Source organism: Pygoscelis adeliae, unplaced genomic scaffold (assembly GCF_000699105.1).
Source record: "Pygoscelis adeliae isolate BGI_AS28 unplaced genomic scaffold, ASM69910v1 Scaffold413, whole genome shotgun sequence".
Taxonomy (NCBI): domain Eukaryota; kingdom Metazoa; phylum Chordata; class Aves; order Sphenisciformes; family Spheniscidae; genus Pygoscelis; species Pygoscelis adeliae.
In genome coordinates, this window is record NW_008824403.1 from 1529297 (window position 1) to 1556204 (window position 26908).

Below are 26908 nucleotides of genomic sequence, written 5' to 3' on the forward strand. Positions count from 1 at the left end.
GAGCTCAGACCCAAGGACATCAATCCTGTGTAATTGTGGTTTTGGGTGCTGCTGCGTTGTGTCACTACTTGCTACTACTGCAGACACAGCTCTAAAATCTAAAGTGAAATTGCAGGAGGCCGTATTTTCCCTCTTTCCCAAAGCCAGGTAACCTTGGAGCAAATTAAATGGGTGAGAAAAGCTGGGAAGTGGGATAAGAGAAACGAGGAGTGAATGTTAATTTCCCAGGAAAGTGAGAAACTATGTAGTTTAGCTATCAGGCCAAAGTCTGGATAAATTGTAATTACTTCTCGTGTTTATTTGTTAGTTTTCATTTATTTACATTATTATCTAGTTTTACCAGTTTTTTTTTATTATGCCAAATGTCTTTTCATCCCAGGATCATGAAGTCGTAGCTGTAGTCAGGAGGACGCTGCCTGCCAGCAGCACAGCAACATTTGTTGTTATTGCAGCTATGGATAAAAATAAAAACCGAATGCTACAAGCCAGCAGATACAGAAACAGTTAATCAGAAGTAAACTACCTTGTTTCACTACCAGCAAATACAAGTTTCATGCACAGGCACTCAGATAACCCTGTGTAGAACGAGGACAGCCACAAGTTTCTTGATGGATCAAATTAAAGATCACAGAGCAGATGACATCTCTCTCAAGCAGTGAGAGCACTGGTTGTGGAAAGTCAACAAGCTCAGTGGACGCGCTCATTTGGCTTTGTTCTTTCCTCTGCCAACAGGTAGTCCCTCCAAGTCTCTCTGGCCGCCTTTTTCATCCAGTGACTTTGGAGATTCCCCCTACTTTCTCTTATTGCAAAGTGGAGGACCCTGCCCATGGCAGAAGCTGCATTCCGGACTGCAGGTCGTCTCTCTATCCACAGCCTGTCCGTCCTCTGTGCACTTACCTCTTCTGGCAGCAGAGCTCAGGAGAAACTGTTGCCCCCAGCAAGGGTAGGATGGGATAAGCAGGGATGTAGGAGTCTGAACGTAACCAGCCAGGAGGCCAGAGAGGATTCACTAGACAAGATTTTTGATACTGTCTTCCAAGATGCAGAAATTCTTCTACAGGTCAGAAAGCCAGTATCCATCTAACAGCACCTGGGAATCCTCCAGCCCAGGGTGGTTCAACATCAGCAACGATGGCAAAGACGCTCCAGTTTTGGACCGATCTTGTAAACCATGCTGACACTGTATTGCTGGCTTCTGCCCCAAATTCCACCCCATCCACATAGACAGGGGCAGCTTCCAGCCCCACCCCACTCCCCTGACAAGCAGGTGCTGTTAGCACTTGCCCTGCAAAGAGGCAGGAAGAGGCAGTCAAATGTTAGCACAACATGTTACCCAAACAGCAGCTCATCTGAAGAAAAGCTGGTAGGCCAGAAGTGGCCTGGAAGTTGCCATTTGGACCATGCTAGTCCAAGCCTTGCATCTGACATAAAATAAGAAGGGGAACGACAGTAGTCATGAGTAGGTATTGTCTTATCTTATTACCTGCCCCAGAGCACTGTGGTGTTTGCATCCCTTCAAGGGACTCAATATATTCACTCCCCAGCCATTCTGCATATGTCCTCCTCTCTTTTACTGGCACGATCTCAACAGCAGAATCCTTAAAGATCAAGTTTTTTCCTTGAAAAGTTGAGGAATCAAACATTTTGAATCCATTTCCGTTGCTGCTATTTCCAAAGTAGACCTGAAAACAATGAAAAATTTTCAGTATTTTGCAAGATTAAGTGCCATGTTCCTCTCGTACAACATGAAAGATGATAGGAACTGTTTTGTAGATGAAAAGTTCATACAAAATTGCAGAATCTCTATTACGCATTTGCTTTTAGACGCTCCAGTAGGTTAGATACAGAATTCTGCCATTGGCAATTACAAGAACACCATTTGTGGTTTTGTTTTTTTTAGTTACTATCTGGAAAGAGCTGTATTTTAAAATAATCCTTCTGTCTAAATGTTGTTGTGTAATATAGGGTTTGGCTGCACAAGAGTTACAGAAATGACTGAAGCATAGCATGGAGATAACCAATTTAAAAGCAGTCCTGGGTAGCTTCAGTATCGACAGGAACCTAGCTGTGGAAACCACGCATGGTCTGCCTAGATGGTTTACCATGTATGTGGCTGCAGCATAAACATACCCAGCAACGTTCTGTTGCATTCCTAGGAAAATTCCAGGACGGAAAAGTGTTAGCATGTACTCTATTTCTTGTAGACTTGAAATTCATGCAGTTTGGGAAGACACCTTGAGCTCCAGGAAAATTACTACTGAAACCGGTGGCTGGGCAAAAAGTTGAAATCCCTTGTGCACCAGGGCGGTTTTACTAGGAGAATTACACGGGTTGTATTTTACCTTCTCCGTCCCACTCCAACAACAGGGCTCTGCACAGCACGCGTGCTGCCAGTCCCGTGATGCAGGGGACATAATACAGCAGTAAGGTCCTGTTGTCTTTATCCTTGGCCTGTGTTAGACCATACGTAACTCCCCCATAGTGTAAACGGATTATTAATACCTGGGCTTTGTCCAGTAGTCCATATAGAGCAAAAACGCTGGTATCTGGGTGAACCATAATGGCCTGAGCTGGCACCCGAGCCAGGTGACACTCAGCAAACTGGGTGACTTCAGCACGGGCACCATTTGGACACAGTAACTGGAAATCACTGGACTTCAAGTTTTGGGCCCAACTATCAGTATTCTTACCTGAAAAAAGAAACCGGTCATTGTCACTCATGGAATGCTTTAGAGCGAAAAGGTTCTAGGAAAATTACTGAATTATAATAGAGATACGTAAAGCTAAATACCATCTGTGTTCTCAAACACTGTCGAGTGCTTCACAAAGGCCACATCCCCAGAGTCCTGTGCCAGGCACCTTTAGGAAATGAGAGATAAAAATTAATTCAAAGCATCTTTATGTGAACCACATTTTTTTCTAACGACTGATAGGTTTAGAGTTCAATTTTTCTTACATACGTTCCTGCAAACAAATGCACTGGACCCTAAGCAAAAAAAGAGAAATGAAGCATCTTGAAAGGAGGAAAAAAAACCAACATCTTTGCAAAGTATTAAAAAAATTCTGAATTAAGCTTTTTTAAGAGAGAAATACAGCCGAAATTTTGATTAAAAACAGTGTGAGAAACAACAGAAAAGGCCAATATTAGACAAGCAAAGAAACAGAAGATATATTACGTGATACTCAATGCAGTATTCCCCATCTGCTAACAGTTGCTTTCACTCCTTTTTAAATCATTACAAAGTACATGTAATTAAGACTTTTTTTGAATAAAACAATTTGAGTGCATAACCCAAGAGTTTATCAGATTCCGCATATGTGCATGTGTGCACACTCACACGTATACTTTTTTTTTCCTCGTTTCTTTCCAAGTTAGAGTGACCTTGGTGCTCACGCGGACGCTGCTTTTACAGCCCTGTACACTGGAGATACCTAGTTACTCTAACTGCAGTTTCTAATGGTACTGTTCCAGAACTAAGTTCAGGTTCCTCTAGTTTTCTGTAGCAGAAGCAGCCCAGCATGCCAAGGGCACCCGAAAGTCTCCTCCTCTCCTACGAGCGTGGTATTCCATTACAGAGAGTTTCAGGGCGAGGGTGTAGAACAACGCACCTTTACCAGCATTTGCTATTTCCCATGTTATATTGTGGTGCTGTCTAGTGCACGATACAACAGGCACCGTGGACTGTTAGGAGATTTTTGCTAGGCCTGAAACACGAAGTCAGCAGATAGAAAAACGCATGGCACTTGCTCCAGACAGCAAGTAATACATAAATAAAATCAACCGCAAATCAGTGAGCTGGCTGAGCTAGCAAAGAGATCTAACTTCCCAGGTATTTTGGGTAGTGTGTGCCGGCAGAGGATCTGTGGGTAGTAGAGCTTAGTGGTGGTACCTTGTAGTTTTTTCTACAAATGTTTTCAAGAAGCATTTCCTAAACCAAGATCATTAAACCCACCAATCAAGAAGATGTAAAGCTGTAGCTGAGCATGGTTTATGTAGTACAAAATGCGAGGGAAAATTACTATTGCTAACAGCTACCAAAAATACATATATTTCACATGTACCTGGTTTAACACGAGCAGTTATAATCAAAGTTCTTATCACCATGTGGCTGACACTGTCATGCAGAGAACAGAAGACTCAGTGCTGTTGGGTGCATTCCCCATCAGAAAAGGCTATTCCCAATAGATTTTTCAATACTCTGCACAGTTTAATTTGCCCCAGGCAGTGGGATATACACAAACTGAATGACCTCTCATACCTCTAGTCAGGTTAGACTGAAGATACCCAGAGTTGAAGGAATCTGGAAATCTGAGGCTGAATTTTAAGGTCCTGTCAGTCACCTTCCATAACTCAACCTTCTTTCAGAGAGGATCACCTAAGTATCACAGCCAGACCCATCCCTACCTCGCAAAAGGTTGTGACCCTCCATTTTTCACCCAAATCCTAACATTTAAAACACCTAAAACTTCCCACATCACTCGATGAATTAAACATCTTCTCTATTAAAAAAAAAAAAAAAAAAGTAGTGATCTCCGGGTAAAGTTTGGGCTGTATGGGCAGTATTATCAAATGCACAACCTTAGAATATGGGCAAGGCTCATACAGCCTGTAACAGCATTTGTGGCTTATTCATTTGGTGACTGGTAGCTAGCTCTGTTAATCTATGAAGTACAGCTGAGGATCTGGAGTTTGCCTGCAAGGCATGTACCACAGCAGAGCAGCTGGGCACAACTAAATAGATTTGCAAAAAGTAGTTATCTAAGTCTAGCACTTCAATATTTACCAGGCAGCTGCTGTTGAAGGCTCCTCCCCTGAAGGAAAAAGGCCGCTCACTGCCAGCTCTCTTACATGCACCATTGCCTTCAGAGGTTGGAGTCAGGAAAAGGAAGTGCTACTTCCATATCCAAGAGTTTCACAGTCTTTCTGTATGGCCCCATATGTAGATGTCCGCTGTTACACGAAGTATTTATTCCATTTTATACTGTTTTCCCCCTGTACCTTTAACACATCTTGTTTTGAAAAGGATTTGATATTTGAACATTGGCCATAGTTGGTTGTGCTGTTAAGAAACCTACCTTCACATACAGCCACCAATGAGTAAGGACAGTGAAGACCCACTCCTGGCTCCCCGTCTAGCCTGTCACCCTCAGCATGGACTTAGAGCAGCCAGATTTTGGCTACTATTTGCCTGTTTCCCTGCTAAAGCTCTTTATGGATGACCCGACCATTCAGAGTGGCAGACTGTCTGTCACACTAGATTAAAGCAAGACTGGAGACGGGTGACAATCCACTCGGTCCTCACTAGGTGGGTGCCTGTTGCTCTGTAAACAGACATACGGATTGGGCTGTTGGTCATCTGGTTGGCTGCAGGCCAGGAAGCTGGCAAAAGGCTTTGACATGATCCAACGTAACGCCTTATGACATACCTGTATTGCTGAAGACATCTGGGGACACACGTCCCACTTCATTTACGGCACGTGCCATCTCACTGTAGCAACAATACCCACTTTTTGCTGACTGGGATGGAAAACAGTTCCCCCTTGCACTTTGACAAGCTGACAGACTAAATAACAACCATATGTATTAATTACCTGAAGGCTCCGCTGTAGCTGTAGTAACGTTCTTGGCTACTTGCACTGCATTTATTGTTTCCACTATCATCTCCAATACATAGCTGGCAGAGTTTTGATGGGTAATTGTCCTGCTTAGCTGAAGGCACACAGCTGGCAGAGAAAAACTCACTCACAGCTGGGGAAAGACAGACAAACCAATATAATGAGTGAAAAGCGTGAGCTCTTCACAAGAAAGGTAGTTACACTGTCATGAAGTTATAACCAACGCAGGTTTCAGTAGAACACCAGAAACACGAGTTACAGCTGCCTTACTGGAATTCACAAACTACAACTTTTAAAATATTTTCAAAGCACTATTTAGCTGATTATGTAATGAAACCAAAGAGCTTCCTGGGAGATAGGAAATAGGCAAGCAAAATTCGAATCCAGAGTCCTGTGGTCATAGATCCTTTGCTTGCTGTGCTACATTGCTCCATTACTAAATACAGTTTGAAAATAAATGCAATAGAATTCAGGACAGGGATACATCATGGACTGCAATGATATCCCAGAGCTGGAAGTACCACCTAGAGGAGATACGTCTGTATAGACAATGTGTCTGTGACTATCCTATTATTGACATCTGACTTGGGTCAATATCCTCAAGCAAAAGCTGAGACAGCCAGGTGTGAAAGCAGGATTTTCAAGACCATATGATAAGCTTAAAGTTGATGAAATACAAAAAGCAACAGACTCTTCAAATGCATTTCTGAAAACTGGAATAAACTGTGGCAGTTTGATACACTGGAGGCCAGGGCTGCTACTGAGATGGATCTGGACAGGCTGGAGAAACAGGCTGACAGGAAGATCAAAGTTCAACAAAGGCGAATACAGAATCCTGCTTTTAGGATGGAGTAAGACCATGAAAGGCTGGGGGCTGGCAGGCTGAAAACCAGCTCTGTAAAAAAAGGACCTGGGGATGCTGGAGCACAGTAAGTTGACCAAGAGTCAGCAGCGTGCTTTTGTGCCAATGAAGGCTAATGGCATACTGAGTTGCGTTAGCGGAGCACCGTCGGGGAAGTGACGATTCTCCTCTGACATCTCTGCCAAGTTTTGAGCTCCCAGCGTTAGAAAGACATTGACATTCCAGAGCAAATAAGGTGGAAGGAGAGTAGGATGCTCAGAGGGCTGGAGCACATGACAGCACTTACCAGGCTGAGAGCTGGGTTTGGTCAGCCTGGAGATAAGGTAACTATAACAGTGTATTGCTGTCTTCATTTACACAGTGGTTTTTTCAAGAAGACAGAGCCAGATCCTTCTCAGAGATGCAGAGCAAAAGGATGAGAAGCAATGGACCCAAGTTACAAGAAGGAAAATTCTGATTGGATACAAGAAAAAAATTCTTTATACCAAGGACGGTCAAATACTGGGACAGGGGTCCAGAGAGGTTGTGTGTAATCCCCATCCTACGAGTTACTCAAAACCTGCCTGGACATGGCCCTGGGCAATCTGATCTAACTGGACCTGCTTTGAGCAGTCGGCTGGACTAGTTGACCTCCACAGGTCCCCTCTAACCTAAATTAGCCAATGATTTTGTGATAAAATACTTTTGTGTTAGGTGTAACATTCTCAGTATGACCCCTCCATTAGTCCACTCTGGTAGCAAACTTAAAATTTCAAATCGGTACATTAAAAACACAACACCCTTTCACAAACAGATAAGCTTAATACAGAGGTATGAAATATCAAAATTACTTCCCTAATGAAAGTTTATAATTAGACTGTTACTGTATTTTTGATATATACTACTGTTGTCTTACCTTGAGGAATATTACAGTCTCTGGTCTTGATAATGCCCCTCTTAATTAGGATACCAATGGGGATATTCCATCCAGCAGTTCTCCCCAGTCCTGTGTGGCAGGACTTCTTCCCTTTCAGGTCACTGATGGTGAATGCATTGGACAGATTTCGTTTCACTAATGCCACAGCATAGTATGCATTGCTGTTGTCATCAGCTTGCAGAAAAAAAACAAAACACATCACAGCTTCCCGTCAGCATTCCCACTGCTTAATGATCATCTACAGATCCATTACACTTATCTGGTGCCACCTTCCAATTGCACCAACAATCGGCTAGTCAGGAAGCATGAATGTACACGTAATTACTATTCACTTCTACTACTTCACAGTGTTGCATTCACTTACAGCCTGTATACCGGTACTTCACTGTGCACTGTGCTGTGCACTTCAACTGAATAATCTAGAGACAAACACGAAAGTGTTCTCGTTAACACCAGCTCTTATAAATACATCCTTCTGAAAAACAACATTTGGGTCATTAGTGATTTAGCAAAACTGCTTTAAGAAGTTATTTTTATGTGAAAACCTCAAACCTGTATTAAATTTTCCATGACTTTTGCAGCATATTGAAATTCTGCCTTAATGACACAGTGGACACAAGCCCTCTTTTCATCAGTGACTCTGAAGCAGCCACATTGACAGGAAGAATTTGTTTCTAACTAGAATCTACTGTGTAATTTCTGGATTTTTGCTTCTGTTAAAAATATTTTGATTTTGTGAATACTAATTTTTTCCATTGTAAATACTTTTTTGCAGAATCAAAAAGACAAATAAAGAGGTACAAGACTCAGAATTGCCAAAGACTCAACCTAGTCCTGCAGCAGGACAGATAAAACTTGCCACAAACTCACTGTAGGAACCCATCCCATACTTATTTCCTCCTCTATCCATGATATGAGGATAATAATTCTCATTTCCTTTGAAAACAGCTTTCCCAGCAGGGCTAGGGAACAGAGGCTGTGCTTTTAGAGCTGTTTCCAAACAACCTGGAAAAATAAGGACTCTGTTTATGTTTCCTGACCTTCTTACCAGAGTAACTTTCTCCAGCAGCTGGTACAAGGCCATATGTCTTCCCAGCTGTGTAAATATCAGCTCCACCCAGAACTACAGCATCACTTTCCTTTTTCTGAAAAATAAAATAAAATTTAGGATTTCTGTGAAAAAACAGCAGATACCTCCCCTGCTACAATGATGACACCTCTAGCATCACACTTGTTGCATCTCAAAGGGCAAGTCTGACAGCAAAAGAGCAATACACTGCTAAAAAAACCCACCCAAACCCTAAACCTGCATAAAGCATCATCAGTGAAATGGGCACAGGAGATTTCACACATACAGGCTTGAGCTAGATGGGCAACAATGCCCTCATCACAACTGAAGATCATCAGGGTTCAGGCCCATCCATACCATGTGAGCTACAGTTCACCTCCTTGAAATCCAGTATTCCTACTGGTCACCCAAGTGCGCGTACCTCTGATCCCAGCAGAGAGCAGCTTGCGTTCATTTGGTTTATCGCACAAGGATTGTAGCAGCCTACCTGGATCAGCTCCATGCACTGCTCCTTTGTCTTGGCTGAAATACACTGAATTGCTGGTTTCAAATTCTTTTTCTTAAAGGCAATGGCCATTTCACCACATTTCCAAATCTCCTCAGTGGATACAACACACCAGTTCAGGCTTTCAGGCAATGCTGCACAAAATTGGAAAGCAAATACTACTGTCCACTTTCTTTGTAATAGACAAGGAGGGATACACACTGCCCACTGCCACATACGTATCATCCATGTTATTAAAAATGTTTACTTCTGTGTTTCTCTCCACCTCTCCAGCTCAGACTTACACCTGACTAAGAACCACAGAGCTCTCCAGGCTGGTGGTATGTCCACACTGCAAACCTATCCATAGCAAAGGAACAAGAACTCCTACGATGGCTGACCATTAAGTGCAGCCATAATGTGTTAGTTGAGTGCAACAAAAAACACACCCTGAACATAGGCTTCCTCATACCTGACAGTCACTGAGCAACCCCCAGAAGAGACAAGTCCAGGAGGTGGGGGGCTTTGCCACAGCACAGAGCACATCTGGGAGGGTCAGTTGCCATGATTATTAAACTTCTTAAGGCAGGGATTCTCACAACCTGTGTTTCTGACTTTGCCAGAATGCACATCAAGTAATTTCTACATTCTTCCGATAGTCTAAGACTGTAACACTTCAATAAAGAGCAACTGAGGGTTTCTTCAGCTTTTGGAGGAAATTCTCTGCTGGGAATCCATTCACCCATTCTTTATAGACTACTTGAGGATTTACACAGCAACACATTACTATTTCCCCTTGTTAGCAGGTAAGAAATGGAGTACCAGGTAGCAGCAGCAGCTTACCAGATTAATGTGTCTCATACACCAGAAAGGGTAGAAAATGCCTGCATCTTAAAACACAAAGTGGGCCAATTTGCACAGAAAGTATTCTGCAAAGTGATACTGTTTCTAGGTCAAAAAGTGACCTTTCTCCATGCTCAAAGATTAGACTGGCGTCTTGCCATAACCCCTCCAAGAGTCAGAAGAAAATGAAGCAGAATAAAGATGGTCTCTTATCAGCTATCTTTGTTCTTTGTTATGCATAGGAATCTAAAGACAACTTACTGTTGGGGTTGCAGCTCAGAGCTTGCATGGCATGAAGATACTCATCACCCAGCCATGCCTGGTAATTCTGAGCTGTGATTGCAACGAGCTCTGTGGTGGAGTCTCTGAACAGAAGATTCTGGGCACCGTAGGCTGCGGAGTCAAACATCTGAAACTTGGTGCCTACCCCATTAAATCTTTGCTGCAATGTTAAAGAAAGAAAAGACACACCTGTCACACATCCCTCTACCTGGGATGCGTGGCATCCCATACCCCTTCAAACCCCACAGAGTTAAGGGTGCCCAGACATCCTGTCGTCAATTCAGCTAGACGGGTGGGAGAACCTCTCTAAAATGCAACGCACTGATGAAAAAATGGTGTCCTACTTGTCCCTGGTTCAGGAGCTGGAAGACAACTGTCCCATCTGTGTCAGGCCGCACAACCACAGCACGAGCTGGGATTCGGGCCAGGTGGCAGGTTCTCCACTCTGTCACATCAGCTGTGTTGCCGTTGCGGCACAGAAGCTGGAAGTCCTGGGAGTGAAGCCGCTGGGCCCACGAAAAAAGACTTCTTCCTGAAATCAGACAGAACATGCTTATGGAACAGACATCAGGTGGGGCTGATGCTTCTGGCTCTACGTCTGCTCTAAGCATGCACATGTGGAGCAGAACACACATCTCCTGAGCATCTCTGAACTATTCCTGACTGCACAATAGATCCCACGCATCTACGTGTTCCTTTAGACTTGTATCTCTGAGAAGACAATAAACAGCTTAACATTTGTGAGACTGCATTGAACTGTACTGGGGTCTGCAGCCATATCAAGAGCATCCCTAAGTCTAGGATCACATGCAACATTTTTTGTTTTTTTTTCCCTGTAAACAGTGGTCAGACAGGCCCATGACATTAAAGTAATGTTATGCTCAAGGTAGACTTCACAAAGTGCCAGATAGGGCAGATCACATCTTGTTAACTTTCTGCTAGGCTCTGCTGAAATCCCTGGGTAGGCAGGAGCAATGTAACAGCCCAGGTCTGTATAAAACTAAGAGTTTAGTGCTGCTTCAGCTCTCTTTCCAGAAGAAGCTTAAGATTCCACCTCTAACCTTTACTGAAACTATCAAGCATTTAAAAAAAAAAAAAAAAAAAAAAAGGATCACATGGACTCCTCTGTCTCCTGGTGCATACGTCTGTGCGTGCATCTGTGTTCACTATTAGAGCATTTTTTGCTGATTCCTCAATTCAAAGTAAAGCAAACATTTGACATTACACTGTCATTACAGGCACTGTACTTCAGACCTTGCAGCCACTATTCAACAAGCTTCTGGATTACTCACCATCTGTATATTCAGGCACTGTGCTGTGCTTCACAAAAGCGACTTCTCCAGCACCTTCAGCCAAACACCTAATAAACACAAATCCAACCACAAAGATGCATCACAAAGCACAGCTCCCACGCACTGGACACTGCCAGCTGACAGCCAGAGGGCTGTAGGCTACGTTCCATCAGCCACAGACACTGACCTATTTCCTTGTGCTGAGAGTTTTGCTCAAGGCAGAGACTAGTGGCTGTTAGAGCATGAAGTAAACTATCACTGTCATTTGGTGAACTTGGACAACATGTTCAGTGCTGCCTGGGACAAACACCATGACCTTCTTGGTCCAAGAGAGTTCTCTAAGGTGGTCGCACGTTCCTTTGGGGAATGTGCAGAGAGGAGCAAGTGTTTCACACGAGCAAATTCTGCCCTTGCTCGGTCAAGGCTATTACTCAGGGACTGGGAGCTGCAATACAGCACACAGACAGGAAGAAGGAAAATAAGGGAAAGATTGGTGTGCAAAAATGGAGGGCAGAGCAACTTGATCAGTGCAACGAGGTGGGATGACTGAAATAGCTGAGTAGGGCGGCAGTTCAGCTCTCAGTCTCCAAGGGTCATCAGGTTTTACTGGGAAAGATACAGCCTGCTGAAACACACACTCAGACTTGTGTCAACAGCTGCTGGACAAAGCAAACCGCAATGGGATGTCCCTGCCCAGTACAAGTGCTAAATATCCATTTGGTTTTAATACTCAGGTATTAATACTTGAAATAGTGGGTTTAGAATTACTTTTGTTCAGTCTCTAGGTTTAAAGCACGGTTGTCCTAACACAACAGCAGATTTTCTAACAAGATCAACTGGAAGTTCTCTGCCTTCAATTTCCTGTCAGTGAGGCCTGAACACAATGGCTATGGATAGAGCATAACGATATAAAAAAAAAAGAGCCATGATTTTTACCTGAAAGCCCCACTGTAGTCATAGTATCGCTCTTGGGAATTTCGTTCACATTTGTTCTGCCCAGCTGAATTCCCTTTGCAGAGCTGACAGAGGGATTTGGGATAGTTTACGCCATTTGCTCCAGGAACACAGCTTGCATTGAAATAGTCACTTACAGCTAAATGTGAAATTAGAATGAGAAATTTTTAGCGATGAATAAACAAGATCCTACAATCTCATTTTAACACATCTACGCAGTACATATCTAAAAACATTTAGAAGGGATAAGACATTTTGTTCTTAAAAGATGGTTTCCAAGTTTAAAAAAAAACAACCCTGCAGTCTTCATCAGACCTACGTTAGGTCTATTCCATCTTACAAGGAGCATCAAAGCCAAGGAACAAAACAGCAGCTAGAACCACACGTTTCTGTCCACAGACAGGGTCCCAGGACCATACGGAAAGGCACTGCTGAAGAACAGATCTTTGCCCTGTACCTCTTACCTTTTGGAAGGTCACATCCCATTGCTGCCAGGCGCCCGCTGTCAATTAGATAACCCACTGGCACATCCCAGCCTGCAGTTCTGTTGATGCCTGTGTGACATGAACTGACACCCTTCAAGCTGTTGATGGTGATGTTGGAGCTCTTCCTTACCACAGCCACAGCATAATAGGAAGTTCCAATCTCTGCAGCGTAGGGAGAGAGAGAAGCAAGCAAAGTAGCCTCGCAGCAGCATTACAGAGGTACACTGATTTGTGGCCTCTTGTGGCTCCCCTACCCACAGGCAAGTCACATCGTTCACATCCTTGGTGAGAACATGCTGACTGTGAGTCAATGTCCTCCATTCTCTTTCCAGTGTGAAATGTCTTAGTTAAAGGCCACAGGTAATCCGCTCTAACTTTGAAGGTCACCCTGCTTTGAAAGGGAGGTGGGATGAAAGACACCCAGAGGTTCCTTCCAAGAAGAAATTTTCTATGATTCTAAATATATTTGGATTGAATTGAAACCAATATAATTAACAGTAAAAAAAATTATTCCCCAGTTGTCTTCTAATTTGCTCTTAATTTTGACACAGCATAGCAAGTTGATGCCACTGGAGCATCACAGCTGATTTCATTCTCTTTGTTTTACAGTTTGATATATATACAGAGTCAAGAGTTTAGGGTCTGAAGTGACCATAAGGTCATTCAATCTGACTTTATTTAGATCAGAAATCATTAAATTTCATTCACTTTTCTCTGATTTGAGCTCATCACCTGACTAAAGGAGATAGCCAGCCTCTGGATCATGAGGCCCACGTGGGTTTGAGAAACTGAAGTACAGCTCCCGCACCAGGGTCATGATGTGGTTAACAGTGGGGGGGTGCTGCAGGTGATCCAAGTCCCTGTGGACTGAGCCCAACAGGCACTTCTGAGGATGCCTTGGCCAGATCACACCAAGACCCAGCTGCAAACCAAATCCAGCTCCATCTCACAATAGAGGGGTGGGACACCACTACCTGCAGACTGCTTCCAGAGCTGTTCCTTCCCCTGGGTCTCTGAAAGTTATGGGGGACTTCTTCCAGCTCTGAACTACACAAACATGTTGATACTGAGCCCTCAGTCAGGATGACAAGTCACCACTGGATTACTGTCTCTGTCCTGAAAGAAACTCAAAGCTTAAGGACACCCAGAGAAGGAGCAGAATCTATCACTTCCTGTCTTCCAGCAGGTGATCATATACACTATTAAAAATAAAATCAAATTATTCTAATTTATGGGATTGAGAGATAAACCTAATTGCAGTTTATGCTTTGCAATTCATTAACTTATCTGCAAAGTACGGAACAGAGAAGACAGTAAACAGTGAGACAGTATAAAAAACAAACAAACAAACCAAAACAAAAACCAACCCAACAAACCTATTATATGAACAGCTATTTTGACCTAACTGTTTCAGGACAGACTCTGCCACAGCCCTGCATCTCCTGTTTCCCCCACACATTCTGTTACGGGCTGGAACATCCAAGAGGGAACCTGACCATTACCTACTGTCCAGAGTCTTCAAGAGGAAGACCCCAAAATAAAATGGAAACAGTAAAAATGCGTAAGAAAAAGCTCGTATTAAGTAATCTAAAAGTTATTTAGTCAGAATATACCTTGATCATATACTTCCCCAGCCACAGGTTTCAGACCATGCTCCTTTCCAGCCTGGTAAATCAAACGGCCATCCAGTGTCACTGCATCTGCCAAATCATCCTGTGCAGACCCAAGGGCAGAATACATCAGTATTTTCTCAAAAGCCAGAGGCAGAGTACCCATGAATTTAAGAGAAGAGACCCCTTAATCTGCATTTGTGAGTTTTCTTTTCTCCAAAAAGTTCTTTTAGGGGCACTCAAATTTCTGAAGAACAACTACCAAGAGGTATTTGAGAACTTCAGAACCGCCTTCCTTCAGAAATAACACAGAAACCAGCCCTGGACCGTGATGGCCTCACTAGTCTTCATAGTCCAAAGGAATCTTATAAACGGATCCTGCAGCTCTGTGATGAATCTTAAGGCCCATCAATTTGGAGTTTCATTCATGTCTATAGCTAGCGCCCCAAAGCTTGAAGATTTAAATAAAGTAAAAATATTGTTGAGGTCATACACAGATAGTTTGAAGTAATGCCTTCTGGGGGTGCAAAATCTGGATGCCAAAGTGTACTCAAAAGCAACCTTAAAGCATGCTAGCTTGTACCTCAGCCACACATTTTGGGAGAGGGGGAGCAGATAGCAGTGCACTTCAGAGAAGGCGGAAAGCATCAAAAAAGACTGTCCCAAGTGGGAGAATACAAATCTGGGGCATCCACTGCTGGGAAGGTATCCAACTATACCGTATCTTTTCAGCTGACCATAACACCAAGCTGTCTGGAATCCAGACAGCTGCTACAGATGCAGGATTGCTCTGGATAGCATGGAGTAGGATTTCCCACAGCAGCAAGGACTAGAGAACTGCTATACACACCTCTGATCAGCTGAACCTGGCTCTCACCGTGTACTGAACCTAGCGGAAGCAAGAGGGCATCTTGCAGAGAGACAAGATACTGCTGAGAACATAATCAGCAGCTTGACATTTTGCATTTCTAAGCTGATTCCAAGTTTCTTACCAGTTTGGTAAACTTTGCTTAACCTCTGGTTTGGCACTGGAGGGAGTAATTTAGTTCACCCATCCCTTGGCAGTTTGCTGAGTGCTGGTTAGGGCAGGGCTAGGACTATGCTGCCTAGTGTACCACAGCAATTTCCCACAGGCTGAGCCACGTAAAAAGCTTGAAAATTTTTTTAAGGGATCATGTGAGAGCATAGGTAATACATTGATGTTGATACCTAAATCACATTTCAAGTTGCCATGTAACTTGAAAAATTTTACTTATTTGGCTCAAGGGAGAAAAAAGATGATAATCATTAATTAGGTGAAACAACAGATGTCCTGAGAGTTGCTTCTCATGAATGAGAGCTGAACAAAGCTCCAAGGGAACCTGAAGAGGAGTTGGGGTTGGGAGATATTTGCATCTTAAAGAACAGACACAATCTTTCTGGAATAACTGGATCTGATTCTCCATCGGTGAGTGTCAGACCACAGGATGGCAGTTTAGGAATATGGCCTGTTGTTTTGAAGGGGCACCTGACAGTGAGAGGAAGAGGAGGTGGGAGTTAAAAGGACCTTACCCTCAGGGAGAACAAAATGAGCCTCTAGAATCGGTGGTGGACAGGAAACAGAGCAGATAAAATGCCAAGGGTTGGCCACAGAAAAAAAGGACTGTATTATGTGGACATATTTCCATGTGAGATAGCACTTTTATGATTGGAAAGTTGAGCCTTTGAGCTCTGTTTAGCAGAAGAGCCTCCTATCAATAGCTTGTGTATAAGTAACAGTGCATAAATAACAGAACAAGACAGAAAAAATGCCTATTGTTGTATTTAATGTGAAGTAGTTTACAGGCTGCAGACCTCTCCTTTAAATGCATACAACAACTGCTGAGGTGGCGTATCAGCAACAGTGTGGGTATTTTATTTTTTTTGTAGCAAGCATTTGCCAATACATTTAACAAAATCACGGGATTATTCCACGTATGATTTTTGATAAGTATATGTGCGATGGTAATACCCTGTTAATTATTTTCAGAGGGACTTCATTTCTGTGTGTCACAACGGTTGAGAATTACCTACAGAAGTGTTTAAAGACCTGCTGAAGAATAGCTCTGGTCACATTAAATATTGTCAGGTTCCCTAGTTTAATATTTAGACATTTCTCAATTTTTAAACACCTTCAAAGAAAAAGGTTCTTTTGCTTTATCCATGTGCTAACACATCCACAGGACTAAGTCCAAGTTATGCAGTGTTATAAAACAGCATATCTCTGCCTCCTCAGCCATTGCGTCCCACTCCCTTTTTGGTCTCAAAGAGCAGAGTTCAGTGTGGATGCGGACTCAGAGGATCCACACTGTCCTACACAGAGCAGGCCAGCTTAAATATTTAGTAGATTATTAGCACAAGGAAAAAAGAGGTCTCAAGGACAAAGCCTCATCTGAAGCCTTACAGTGAAGATTCATTTTATCAGGAAGCTACTTACTCACGCTATCTGCCTGCAGGTTTCTGAGTTCAGCTAATCAAGTTTTATAGGAATCTAAGGTTTTAGATAGGTGCCTGCTGCTTGCAATAGCTTACAAATGCAATTCTGTGTGCGCTGTATTTCAGAAGCAGACACTCATCAGCCCTTTTTAATAACCTGCTTTGCAGGTCCCTCTGTGGAATGCAGCAATAAGCCAAGCAGTTTTAAGAAGATCTGACATTAGAAAGTATTTCCTGTCTAATCCCGAGGTAAGATCCACATATGTATCGATATCTGCTCCTATCATTCCTCAATACAGTCTTGATTCCCTCACTCAAGAACAGTATTTATCAAGAAGCAATGCGGTAGTTTTAGCAGTCAGGCAACCCTTCTGCTTCTGTTGACAAACACGGCAACATACCAATTTCTGAAATTTGTTCCTTTTTTCTGGCCACACAACCACCTGCCTCATCTCCCTTCAAACTACTCTGCCGGGCCTCGTTTCCTGGCTCTGAACCTCTTGTCCTTGACAAGCTGCATCTCCTCCACAAAACCCTGACTTTTGGGCATGTCTACATAGGATACACAAAGAATATTATTTATTAACAGAGCCAGCCATCATCCCCTTCCCCCACATTCTGCCAGTGAAGACGACCACGATTACCTGCCTCCACATTTCATTCAATATCCACTTCTTGACTCCCACCCCCTCCTAAGGAGGGAATTCTATTCCATACATCAATTTGCAAAGCCACATGTTTACAGCCTTTAAAACCTTCCCCAGAGCCGTGCTCCTTTTGGAAACTGAGCACACTCTGGGCAACTGAATTAATACAACTGGGTTTGCATGCCCTTTGCTCACCCTACTTGCTGCTTTGTCTCTCTTTCGCACTCCGGTACTGGGAGATTTGATTTGGTTTTACACACATCTCATCTGTACATACAGCAATTTCCGTGATGGGACCCTGAAATGGGAGTTTGATCCAGAGTTTATGGAAATACAATCTACCTATAGGCTCAGCAGCACAGCTTTAACTACTGTCTGCATCTTATAGCTCCATCCCTTCTTAAATATCTGCTAAATGAATCTGACACAATTCCCAAATCAAAGATTAGCATTTGGGAGGAAATATTTAAGACCTTTGCTGTGTTCCTAATGACTGGCCACCTGTGACTAGCCAAAGAGGTGACACGGGGCCATTCTGACATTCAGATTCATACGTACACCTCTATGTCTTTTTGAAAAAAATATATGCTTTGATTTTTTCAGAGACTTGAACGCCAGAGGGCATATGGTCAGCTGCCTGGATCATCAGACATTCACTGCCGAGCTGCGTACATTGCCACTGGATTGTTATTAGGCACATGGAGATATCGAATCAACGGCACTGCTGTCACTCACAACTCACCTTAATCATCTGGGTACAGTTAGCAGCTGACCCCCCCTCCGTACAGTCCAGAGGCGGAAGGATGCCAGCCCCACCAAAGGCCTTACTCATGTCATTACACTTGAAAAGTTCTTGCTCAGAGATGGTGCACCACCGGATACGTTCCAGGCTGAGAGCTGCAAACACAACACCGAGAGAAAATACTATAAAATGCATCGGTGCCTTTGTAACAGAGCTTACTATTTAAAGGTTCCCAAAGAGCCAACCTTTCATTCCGTTCCTCCTCCCAAAACACAAAGAAATCAGGGCTCTTTCAACAGTGAGTCTTTAGAGATGGTTCCCACTTTCATTCAGATTAACACGAATACTGAAATTTTTTGGACTGGAAACAGGATAGGCTCAGACTCAGATACTGAAACCCGATGGCATGTTTCTGACATAAGAAATATGGGTACCACGGAATAGGTCAGGGCATCCAGACTATTCTTAAAACCTTGCAGAATACATCATCTTTTCTCGAGTCAAAAGTCTTTAAAATGATTATTTAAAATGATACGCTACAAAAACAAAGAGACTGTCCAAAGACAACTGCTAGTTAATACCTGGAGTCCTGCCCCAGCCCTTTTTGGTCTGAATAAAACAACCCCAATCTTAGGTGCTCAAGAGCCCTGCCACTAGGTTTATTATGAAAACTAGAAAAATAAACTTGTCCCTTCAAAACACACTTTCATAAGAGGCCGTTTCCACAGTCACGGAAAGGGGAGGGCAGCTCCATGAATGAAAAGACTCAAGTTTAGTAGTGGCGATTCCATTAATCAGCGAAGAAAGGTGTCATTCAAGCAGGCCCAAACGCTACCCTTCTAAGTGCCAAAGCTACAAATATGTTGTTGCTTCCGTAAGGATATGTCATCATGCGCAAACAGTGCAGCTGTACATAAAATGCATATGCAAGTATGGTTTATGCTGATAAACAGGCACAGATCATTTTTGTAAGCAGGGGGCACCACATTCCATTGCTTTTCTACAATTTCGATCTTTAAGTTGGAGTCTCCTCTAAGTTATTTGTCATGTGGTTTTCTAAAAACTCCAACTGGCCCTCTCCTTCCCCACCGCTGTCATGCAGTTGAGATACCACACCTAACTTTGCAAGTTAAAATTACTCCACTAGTGCTCAATAGTAGCCACGCACATTTTCTGACTTAGTGGCTGCAGACTAAACAAGACCATTGTTGCCATAAAGCTTGTTTTGCACCCAATTCTGAAACAGAGGGTTTGGCTTGCTGTTCCACTACAACTCGGAGCCAGCTCTACTGCTGTCAACAAACATTAAGTCAGACTTGGAAAGCTTACAGCAAGTTTTCATGGCAGCATGTGCTAGTAGAGGGAGAAACAACTGCCCACCTCCGAGTTGCAGGAATTCTCAGAACCAAGATGGTTAGAAGAAAGGCACAACAGGGTCATGGTACAAAGGCACCTCAGGGAAACTTACACGTCTACCTCATCTACCTGGGTGAAATTTTCACCATTAATTTCTTGGGGCAAGAGGAAGAACCTAGGTTTTCATTGATAAAGGGGTTCAGGTTTTTCTTCTCCTAAACACAAGCAAATGGAAATTAAATTGGGGTCTCAGCATCTCAGTATGTATGGCTAAGTGCCATTCTTCAGCCTCAGCATTCTGGTTTTAGATATAAACCCACAGGAGATAATACATGAATGCTATGAAGAAATCATTAGCCATATACACCTGAAACATGAAACGAAGCTTATTTGGCTCCATATTTCAGCCAAAATAGTGAAACAGCATGAATCTGTTGGGTTTTTTCCTCACTCATCTAAAAGAGGTAATTAATTTGTCCCCTTCCAAACTGCTAACCTTTGCTGTTACAGAAAAGCCAGATCCTGGGTGATTTTCTGTTTCCTTCATTACAAGTTAACCCTTTTGAAGTGGGCTTCAGCACAGACAAGGTCTGTAGTTAGCTTCTCTTCCTATTGCCAACCAAGAACATCTTAAAACAGCAGGTCAGTCTCTGAACCCAAGTTTATTCACAATTTTGGCCCTTCTGTATATCTGTAGATATGCATAAAGCATGAAATGGCAGGAGCTGGCAACTTCCCTTTGAAATACACTCAAGGTCCTAAACACACATATAAGTTTATCACTGGCAACCATCCAGTTAACTCCTTTGCTGAAAGTAACAGTACTACATTGTGTAACTTCTTATCAAATGGCTATTAATACAGCTATTAATACATTATCAAGGGCTTTCAACAGAAACAATGTAAAAAAAAAAAGAATATACTAGGATCATTTCTTTTTGAAGAACTGCGGAGTGCTTCAGAAACAGCATCTACACCTCCGGTGAAATTAGAAGCATTCACCATTAGAATTTGGGAGTGCCAGGAGAAAGCCAACACATCGCACAGAATGTAAGTGGAATAAGGCAATTATTTCCATTTTTCCAAAATAAGCGTCATAGAACTGTCCACACTTGTGAGAAACAGACACCTCTGAACCACCTCATTCAGTGCTGAGGAAATACAACATTTGACACCAATGAGTGAAAACACATACATGGTGTTCAATACAGATTTTCCTACTCCTTTTCTATTTTTTCTATTATTTCTTCCTATTCCTTTCCCTGGCCATATGAGATTGGTTCTGAAATGGTTCTAGTTTCCTTCTGCTCTCTCACATCACATACAAGTCAACCCCAAAGACACCATGCCACAGCAAAAGTTTTTGGAGGGCACTTACCAGCATGAAAGAAGAGAAGATAGAAGACATTTCTGGAACTCTTCATGGTGAAAATTTTGGTATTCGTGCTTTTTCCAGCCTTCAGTATCCCAAGAGATCAAGGCTCCTGCAAGCGTGCTCTCCCCAGCCTGCTCCTTGGTGAAAATCAGCAGCATTCAATTGCAGGCGCACTTTGTTCAACAATTTATCTTGCTTACCTTGGCACACGTCACCTTATAATGACTACAGGAAAAAAAAAGCCTACCTCTCTTCACACCGCCTCTACACTTGTAAAAAAAATCAGACCAGGAAATTGCAAAATATCTGAGGCACCAATGAGGTTGTTACTGCTTTAGCACCACCTATAGACTTAGATAAACAGCTACACACCAACTCGTAGGGGTAAGGCAGGGCTGTGTAAAGAAATCCTCATTTTAAGTATGAATTCTATGTATTCCGTATGTGTTGGGGCTCAGGAAGCAAAAGTAGATTCAAGCCAAGCACTTTCTCTGACAGAGCTGATGGTGACTTTTTTTGCCCCATTCTCAGCGCTGTCATGAATCCCATAAAGCCATAACAAGAAACCCAGGCTTTTACAGTAGTGAAGGCTATACACTCTGCAGGTGGCACTGTGGGTGCTAAGTGCACATCTCCTGAAATTTAATAGCAACTTCTATGAAATAGCTGAAGTAGTTTTGGTTTTTTTTTTTTTAAGGTTCTAGAGAAGGCCCAAGAAGGCTTGTCTCTCCCAGAAAGAATAAAAACTCTGCTGACAATAGCTCTGTTAAAAGCTGCTGTGACTTTTAGAATAGCTTTCACAGAGCAACACTCATTTGTGCTGCCCTTTTCTTCATTTCTCATTAGTCACTGAACCCCAGCTGCCTGTAACACTTTGTTTAGATAAAAGCCGTTTAATGCAGCTTTGCTCTGCTGACTGCCATTTCTCAGCTCAGCACCCAGCTACCAGAAAAAGAACATCTGTGCGCCGCCATGAATCCCCATGCGCATATCTTTACCATCTTCTACCGAGAGCATGCACGAACAACACAACTGTATACATCCTTCAGATAGTCTATACATCTAGTAATGTTGCACAGATGCTTTCAGGAGTTAGTTACTTAGCTACTTGACTGCAATTTGGCCAGGCTGCTAGCTTTAACACCTACTAGCACCTGTAAGACAACAGCTGAGTTTAAGTCAATTAATTGCTATTTCAAGTGTAGAACTTCAAAAAACAGAGCATGACCCCTCCAGACCTCCTTCTTAAACAAAACCTTATGGCTGAAGTCTGATTCTAGCTACCTAGACCATCTGGAATTAGTCATCCCTTTGTAGTCTAAAGTGCTGAAGAATGACCTGGCACCACCAAATTTCTGCAAGGATCCATTATTCGGATCCTTCCTGTGCCCTTCCCACTGGCCAGATTAACCTCTCAAGCCCTCTGATGCTTGCAGCGAGGCTTACATACATATATATACACATATATATATCTCTAAAATGACAAGACTGATGCACAGTCCTAGCACCAGTTGCTTAAGACTGCAAAGGAAGGCAAGATTAGTAAGAAATGAATTCCGTACCAGGCCTCTCCTGTGGTTCTTCTGATCCTCTACGGGAAAAGTTCAGAAAGTAGAGGAGCAGCCTTTTCATACAGGAGGCCTATTCTGAATGCAACCCCCTCTAAACCATCACACAAGCACAGTTCATGACAGTTTAGCTCATTTTCCTATTTTATTCATAATTCTATGAATATCTATGCTTTAAGGAGAAATTAAATTTTTTAACCTAGTTTTCAGCATAATTTAGCAAAAATGCCTGCAAAGGAAATGATTAATGTAATATAGCTTAAAATAATAACAGAGAGCAGCAAATACTTCATCAAGCATGCTTCTGTATAGCAGTTACAAATAGTTGCGTTAGCAGGCGGGGAAGAAAATCCATAGTGCCTTCACTGGGCCAGCAAAGGTAGGGTAGTAATGCATCAGTATAACACCATTTGGATTTCCTAATTACTGTAATTGTTAAATTGGAAGCCTTAAAAAAAGTACACGTATTGTAAAATGAATCTTTAAAATACAGAAAGTAAAGTGTACCCAAGAATCAAAGACACATCAGCACCCAGTACTGGAAAAATGCGATCCAGAGAAACAGCAATTAATGCAAAACCGTAAAAATTACAAGATAAAACAAGTCAACTAGGAGCATCAGGGCTGCCAGAATCAACTTTTCTGCCAGGGCTCAAGAGCAACATCTGAAACAAAAAAACTAAAAATGCAAAGAAGATACCCCAGAGTCCTTTGGGTTTTCTTGAGCCGAGACTGGTTTTCACTCCAGCGTGACAACCACGTAAGGTAAGTACTGTAGACTTCAGTCTGAGTGTAGTATTTGGTGACACCTAGCTAGTACAGGACAAATTCCTGGGAGAAAAGTTCTGTGGAAGTTATTCAGACATTCCAATATATGAAAGAGTAATTCCTCACATGTCTACTCAGCTGAACAGGAACTATAACTCTTTTTCTGATGGGTTAAATGAGGTAGGAAAAATAAAAACATATACAATATAGAGATCTCAGACGTTATTTTTGTTTGCAGATCTGATAGCTGAGATAAAAAAAATATAAGGATCTAAAAGTTGGTCTGTTTTAAGATGTCTCACTATACACCTCAAATAGTCAGTGACTTTCAAAGAGGCAGACTATAGTAAACTTCTAGCTCCTTTAAAAAATTATGACATTATTTATCAAAAGTTGCATCAATCTTCTAAACCTTGCACTTCCATAGACAGAAGAAGTCTCAGAAAGACAGCACACCTACTTCACAAATCTAGAAATACAAAAATTATTTTGGGCCATACACCAGCAGCTTACACTTACTGTAAGTCTTACAAGCATGCCACATAACACCAGCAATATTTGTGTCCCAAATTTAAACCTGCATTTAATGTATAACTTCACTGGCGCCACTCTGGTCACCAGTGTTTCTCTAACACATTATTTTCATTTACAGTCTGAGCCAATTATTTTCAAACGCTACAACATCTGTACTTCTTTTGATTAAAAACACACTTGACAAATATATTGTACAATAAAGTTTATTAGCTGTTCTCCTCTTTCTAACAAATGGAATGGATAGTGTTGATAATTCTTTACAAACCAAAGCTAATTTGGTTGTGTGACTGCCATAAGTACATCCCTCTTATAAACAATCAGTTTCAAGTAAGCAATGGCAGGTACCAAGTAATACGGGAATTAGAATTTTGTTACTGAAGGTAGTTCCATGTTTTGGTACAACGTATTTATAACATTCAGCACAGAAGTTTGTGCATTGCAAATGGAAGATCTTGTGCCTATGCAATCCGAGATGAACACGTACAGAAAAATAAAATGTGTTGTTGACTCTGAATTCTCCCTTTGGTTAAGACATGCATATTACAAGGGGTGGGCAGGGAAGACAAACACCTGAAATTCCATAGAAAAGAGGAGAACTTGCACTTTTTTTTTTTCCCCCTTGTAACTAATATTCCCTGGACTTTATGCCCAGCCACCATAGCCCATTTGATTTCTCGTGATTAAGGAAGGTAGATTCTAATTTGTATTTTTATTCAAAACAAAAAGCTAGGAGTAGGTGGTAAAAGAAAAATATATATTTTTTATATATATATTTATACGTGTGCGCAACTATGTAAAGAAAATAATTCCCATAGTTACAGAGTTTAGTTAAAGAAAGTTTAATATATATATATTTATTATAACAAAATAGGCAGTTATTGTGGGTAAAATATTCATTAAAATCTGACCCCTAAGAACACACACATTTTTAGGCTACGAATCACTCTCTCATTGCCCTAATGACCATCTCTGCAGCTGTCTTCTGTATTACTGCCAATGGAAACTTGGCATTCCTCTGAAAAATACAAGGTTTCCTAGCACCTAAACATATTTTAGGCTCAAAAAGTGTGATGACCATTATCTATAAACAATTTCTGTAAGACACTATAAATAGTGTTTCACGAGGAAGATTAAAAACATTACACATCTTTGTCCCTAGCAATTTTATTGGCAAAAAATGAAAAAATAGATTGTAAGAATATCCATATGAAATTATGAAAATGAATATCCCTTGAGGAGTAATAATGGGAGTTAATGAAAATGTTAACTCAAAAATTGAAAGTTTCTCTCTAACTGCCTGGAAGGAAAGAAAAAATACTGTGAGAATAGAATTTAACTCAGAAAATAAAACCTGAAATTGATTGCCCTGACCGAACCATGCTATTAAAGTTAAGCGTGCAAAGTTACTCATGATTTACAACTTCCTTGAATACAACTTTTCTTTCAATTGTTAGGAAATTTTAAAAGAATGTCTATAAAGCTTTTTTGAAAAATCTTTGAAAGTTACTTTCCCTTAAACATTAAGGAATTTTACCAAGCAATTCCCTCCCACCCCCACCCCAAACTAATAGCTGGTCAGGCCATTCCACTGTCATGTTTGAAAAATGGCAAACCAACAACACACAATAATACAAATCATTTAAACTAAGAGAGACACCAAATGTAAAGCATTATGGGAACTGCAGAATGTGATGGTTAGGGTATGAACCACACTGGAAAGAACTAGAGGCAGGCTCCACTGGAAGGGCTTAGAGTCGTCAGATGTAGCAGGTGATGTCAGTTAGAAAAACGAAAAATAAAAATCTGTTTTCATAATTTTTCCTTTGCTGGAACCCAGATGTAAGGCCCAGACTGTTCCTCTATGATCTGTTTCACTTGGTTGTAGATTTCTTCCAGTGTGTCTCCTTGGACAATAGCTGCAAAACATAATGTGGCAATCAGCAATCATCCTTCCCAACTCTGTACAGAAAGCAAGATGTTCCAAGCCAAGCTGTTCTTTTTTCTCAGAGTGGCAAGAGGATTTTACATCGCTGAAGGACCGGACACCCACTGGGGTTTCTGGTTTCTGCGCTGGAGTGAAGCACATTGTTGACTGTATTGCAGGACACACAAAGCACCATCTCTCTCACTCAGAGGCTTGGGGTTAGGAAGTGGTTTTCCCTTTACTGCAAGTATACATGTACAACTGAGGAGTGTTTTTTGCTTTTCCTAACCACGTTAGAGTTTGTCTGAGTCAATTCACATCCTCCACTATTCTTTTTGGTCCAACTTCCATGTGTTTCCAACACAACGAGGCAAGACAGAGTACAGAGCTGTGTCCTTGTGCCATCAGTCTGAGGCCTGGCTTGGTGTAATGCAGACTGGTGAACTCCTCAGCTGGATCCTGAAACTTCATAGCAAGGCTGGCTGACCTTGGGATTTCTACCTGCTAGCACTAGCTTTGCTTTTGGCCAAAAAGAGGGGGAACTCATGGAGTTTGTTGCCCAGCCAACAGATTCAAGTTTTATAGACAACAGGCTTCCTTATATAGTTAAAAGTGCAATTTATATTCAGATGGTGTGAGTTAGATATATTTTCTCCAAGGCTAGAAAATAATTAGAAATGAGCCAATATGGATGCGTTCTGACATATCAGAGTAAAGTATGGTCTGGTGAGAATGAGGATGAAGTTTGAGCTGTTCTTGCCACACTTCAGTCTGAAAATGCAATCACCATGAGATAGCAGCTTCTTTTTAATTAGGATTGCTACCTCAGTGTTGATAATCCAAGAAACAAAGTTTAGCATGAAAGATAAGAGTTCGCATGGAAGGGCGTGCAGGGAGGGCACCTCTTCGAAGGAGGGGCATTCCACAGGCCGAGTGGGGGACTCAGCATACACATGACCCAGCAACTGGGCACAGGTCAAGGGTACTCATCCTACCTGACCCTCAAGGCAGAATGGTGGGCACTCGTGTGAGAACAAAGGCCGTGGCTCCAGCTGGGGCATCTGCACCATCTACCCCAGCGGCGGCCGATGCCTCCACGCAGACGGGACTGCTGAAGGGAGAGGCTG

At 42.1% G+C, this 26908-nt stretch overlaps 2 protein-coding genes across 3 annotated transcripts in view; both read right to left on the reverse strand.

Moving 5' to 3' along the window:
• Positions 1-368: 368 nt before the first annotated feature.
• MFI2 (antigen p97 (melanoma associated) identified by monoclonal antibodies 133.2 and 96.5) lies at positions 369-21043 on the reverse strand. Of its 2 annotated transcripts, XM_009320390.1 has the most exons (16): positions 20991-21043; positions 18257-18411; positions 14417-14516; positions 12783-12965; positions 12301-12457; positions 11365-11432; positions 10417-10604; positions 10052-10232; positions 8951-9102; positions 8443-8539; positions 7374-7568; positions 5593-5749; positions 2792-2859; positions 2503-2690; positions 1484-1682; positions 369-452 (listed from the first exon to the last, which is right to left on the reverse strand). In XM_009320390.1, the coding sequence occupies exons 1-16, from the start codon at positions 21034-21036 to the stop codon at positions 382-384; spliced, it is 2205 nt and encodes a 734-aa protein (XP_009318665.1). In that variant the 5' UTR covers positions 21037-21043; the 3' UTR covers positions 369-381. The 2 variants fall into 2 exon arrangements, with proteins under 2 accessions (XP_009318665.1, XP_009318664.1); XM_009320389.1 differs by lacking the exon at positions 369-452 and having other exon boundaries at positions 806-1682.
• A 3530-nt stretch (positions 21044-24573) lies between these two features.
• Positions 24574-26908, reverse strand: part of DLG1 (discs, large homolog 1 (Drosophila)) — a 177238-nt gene continuing 174903 nt past the window's right edge. The window contains exon 25 of the mRNA XM_009320409.1: positions 24574-25773. Coding sequence (XP_009318684.1) covers positions 25667-25773 — 107 coding nt within the window. The 3' untranslated portion in view covers positions 24574-25666. The remainder of the gene's footprint in view (positions 25774-26908) is intronic.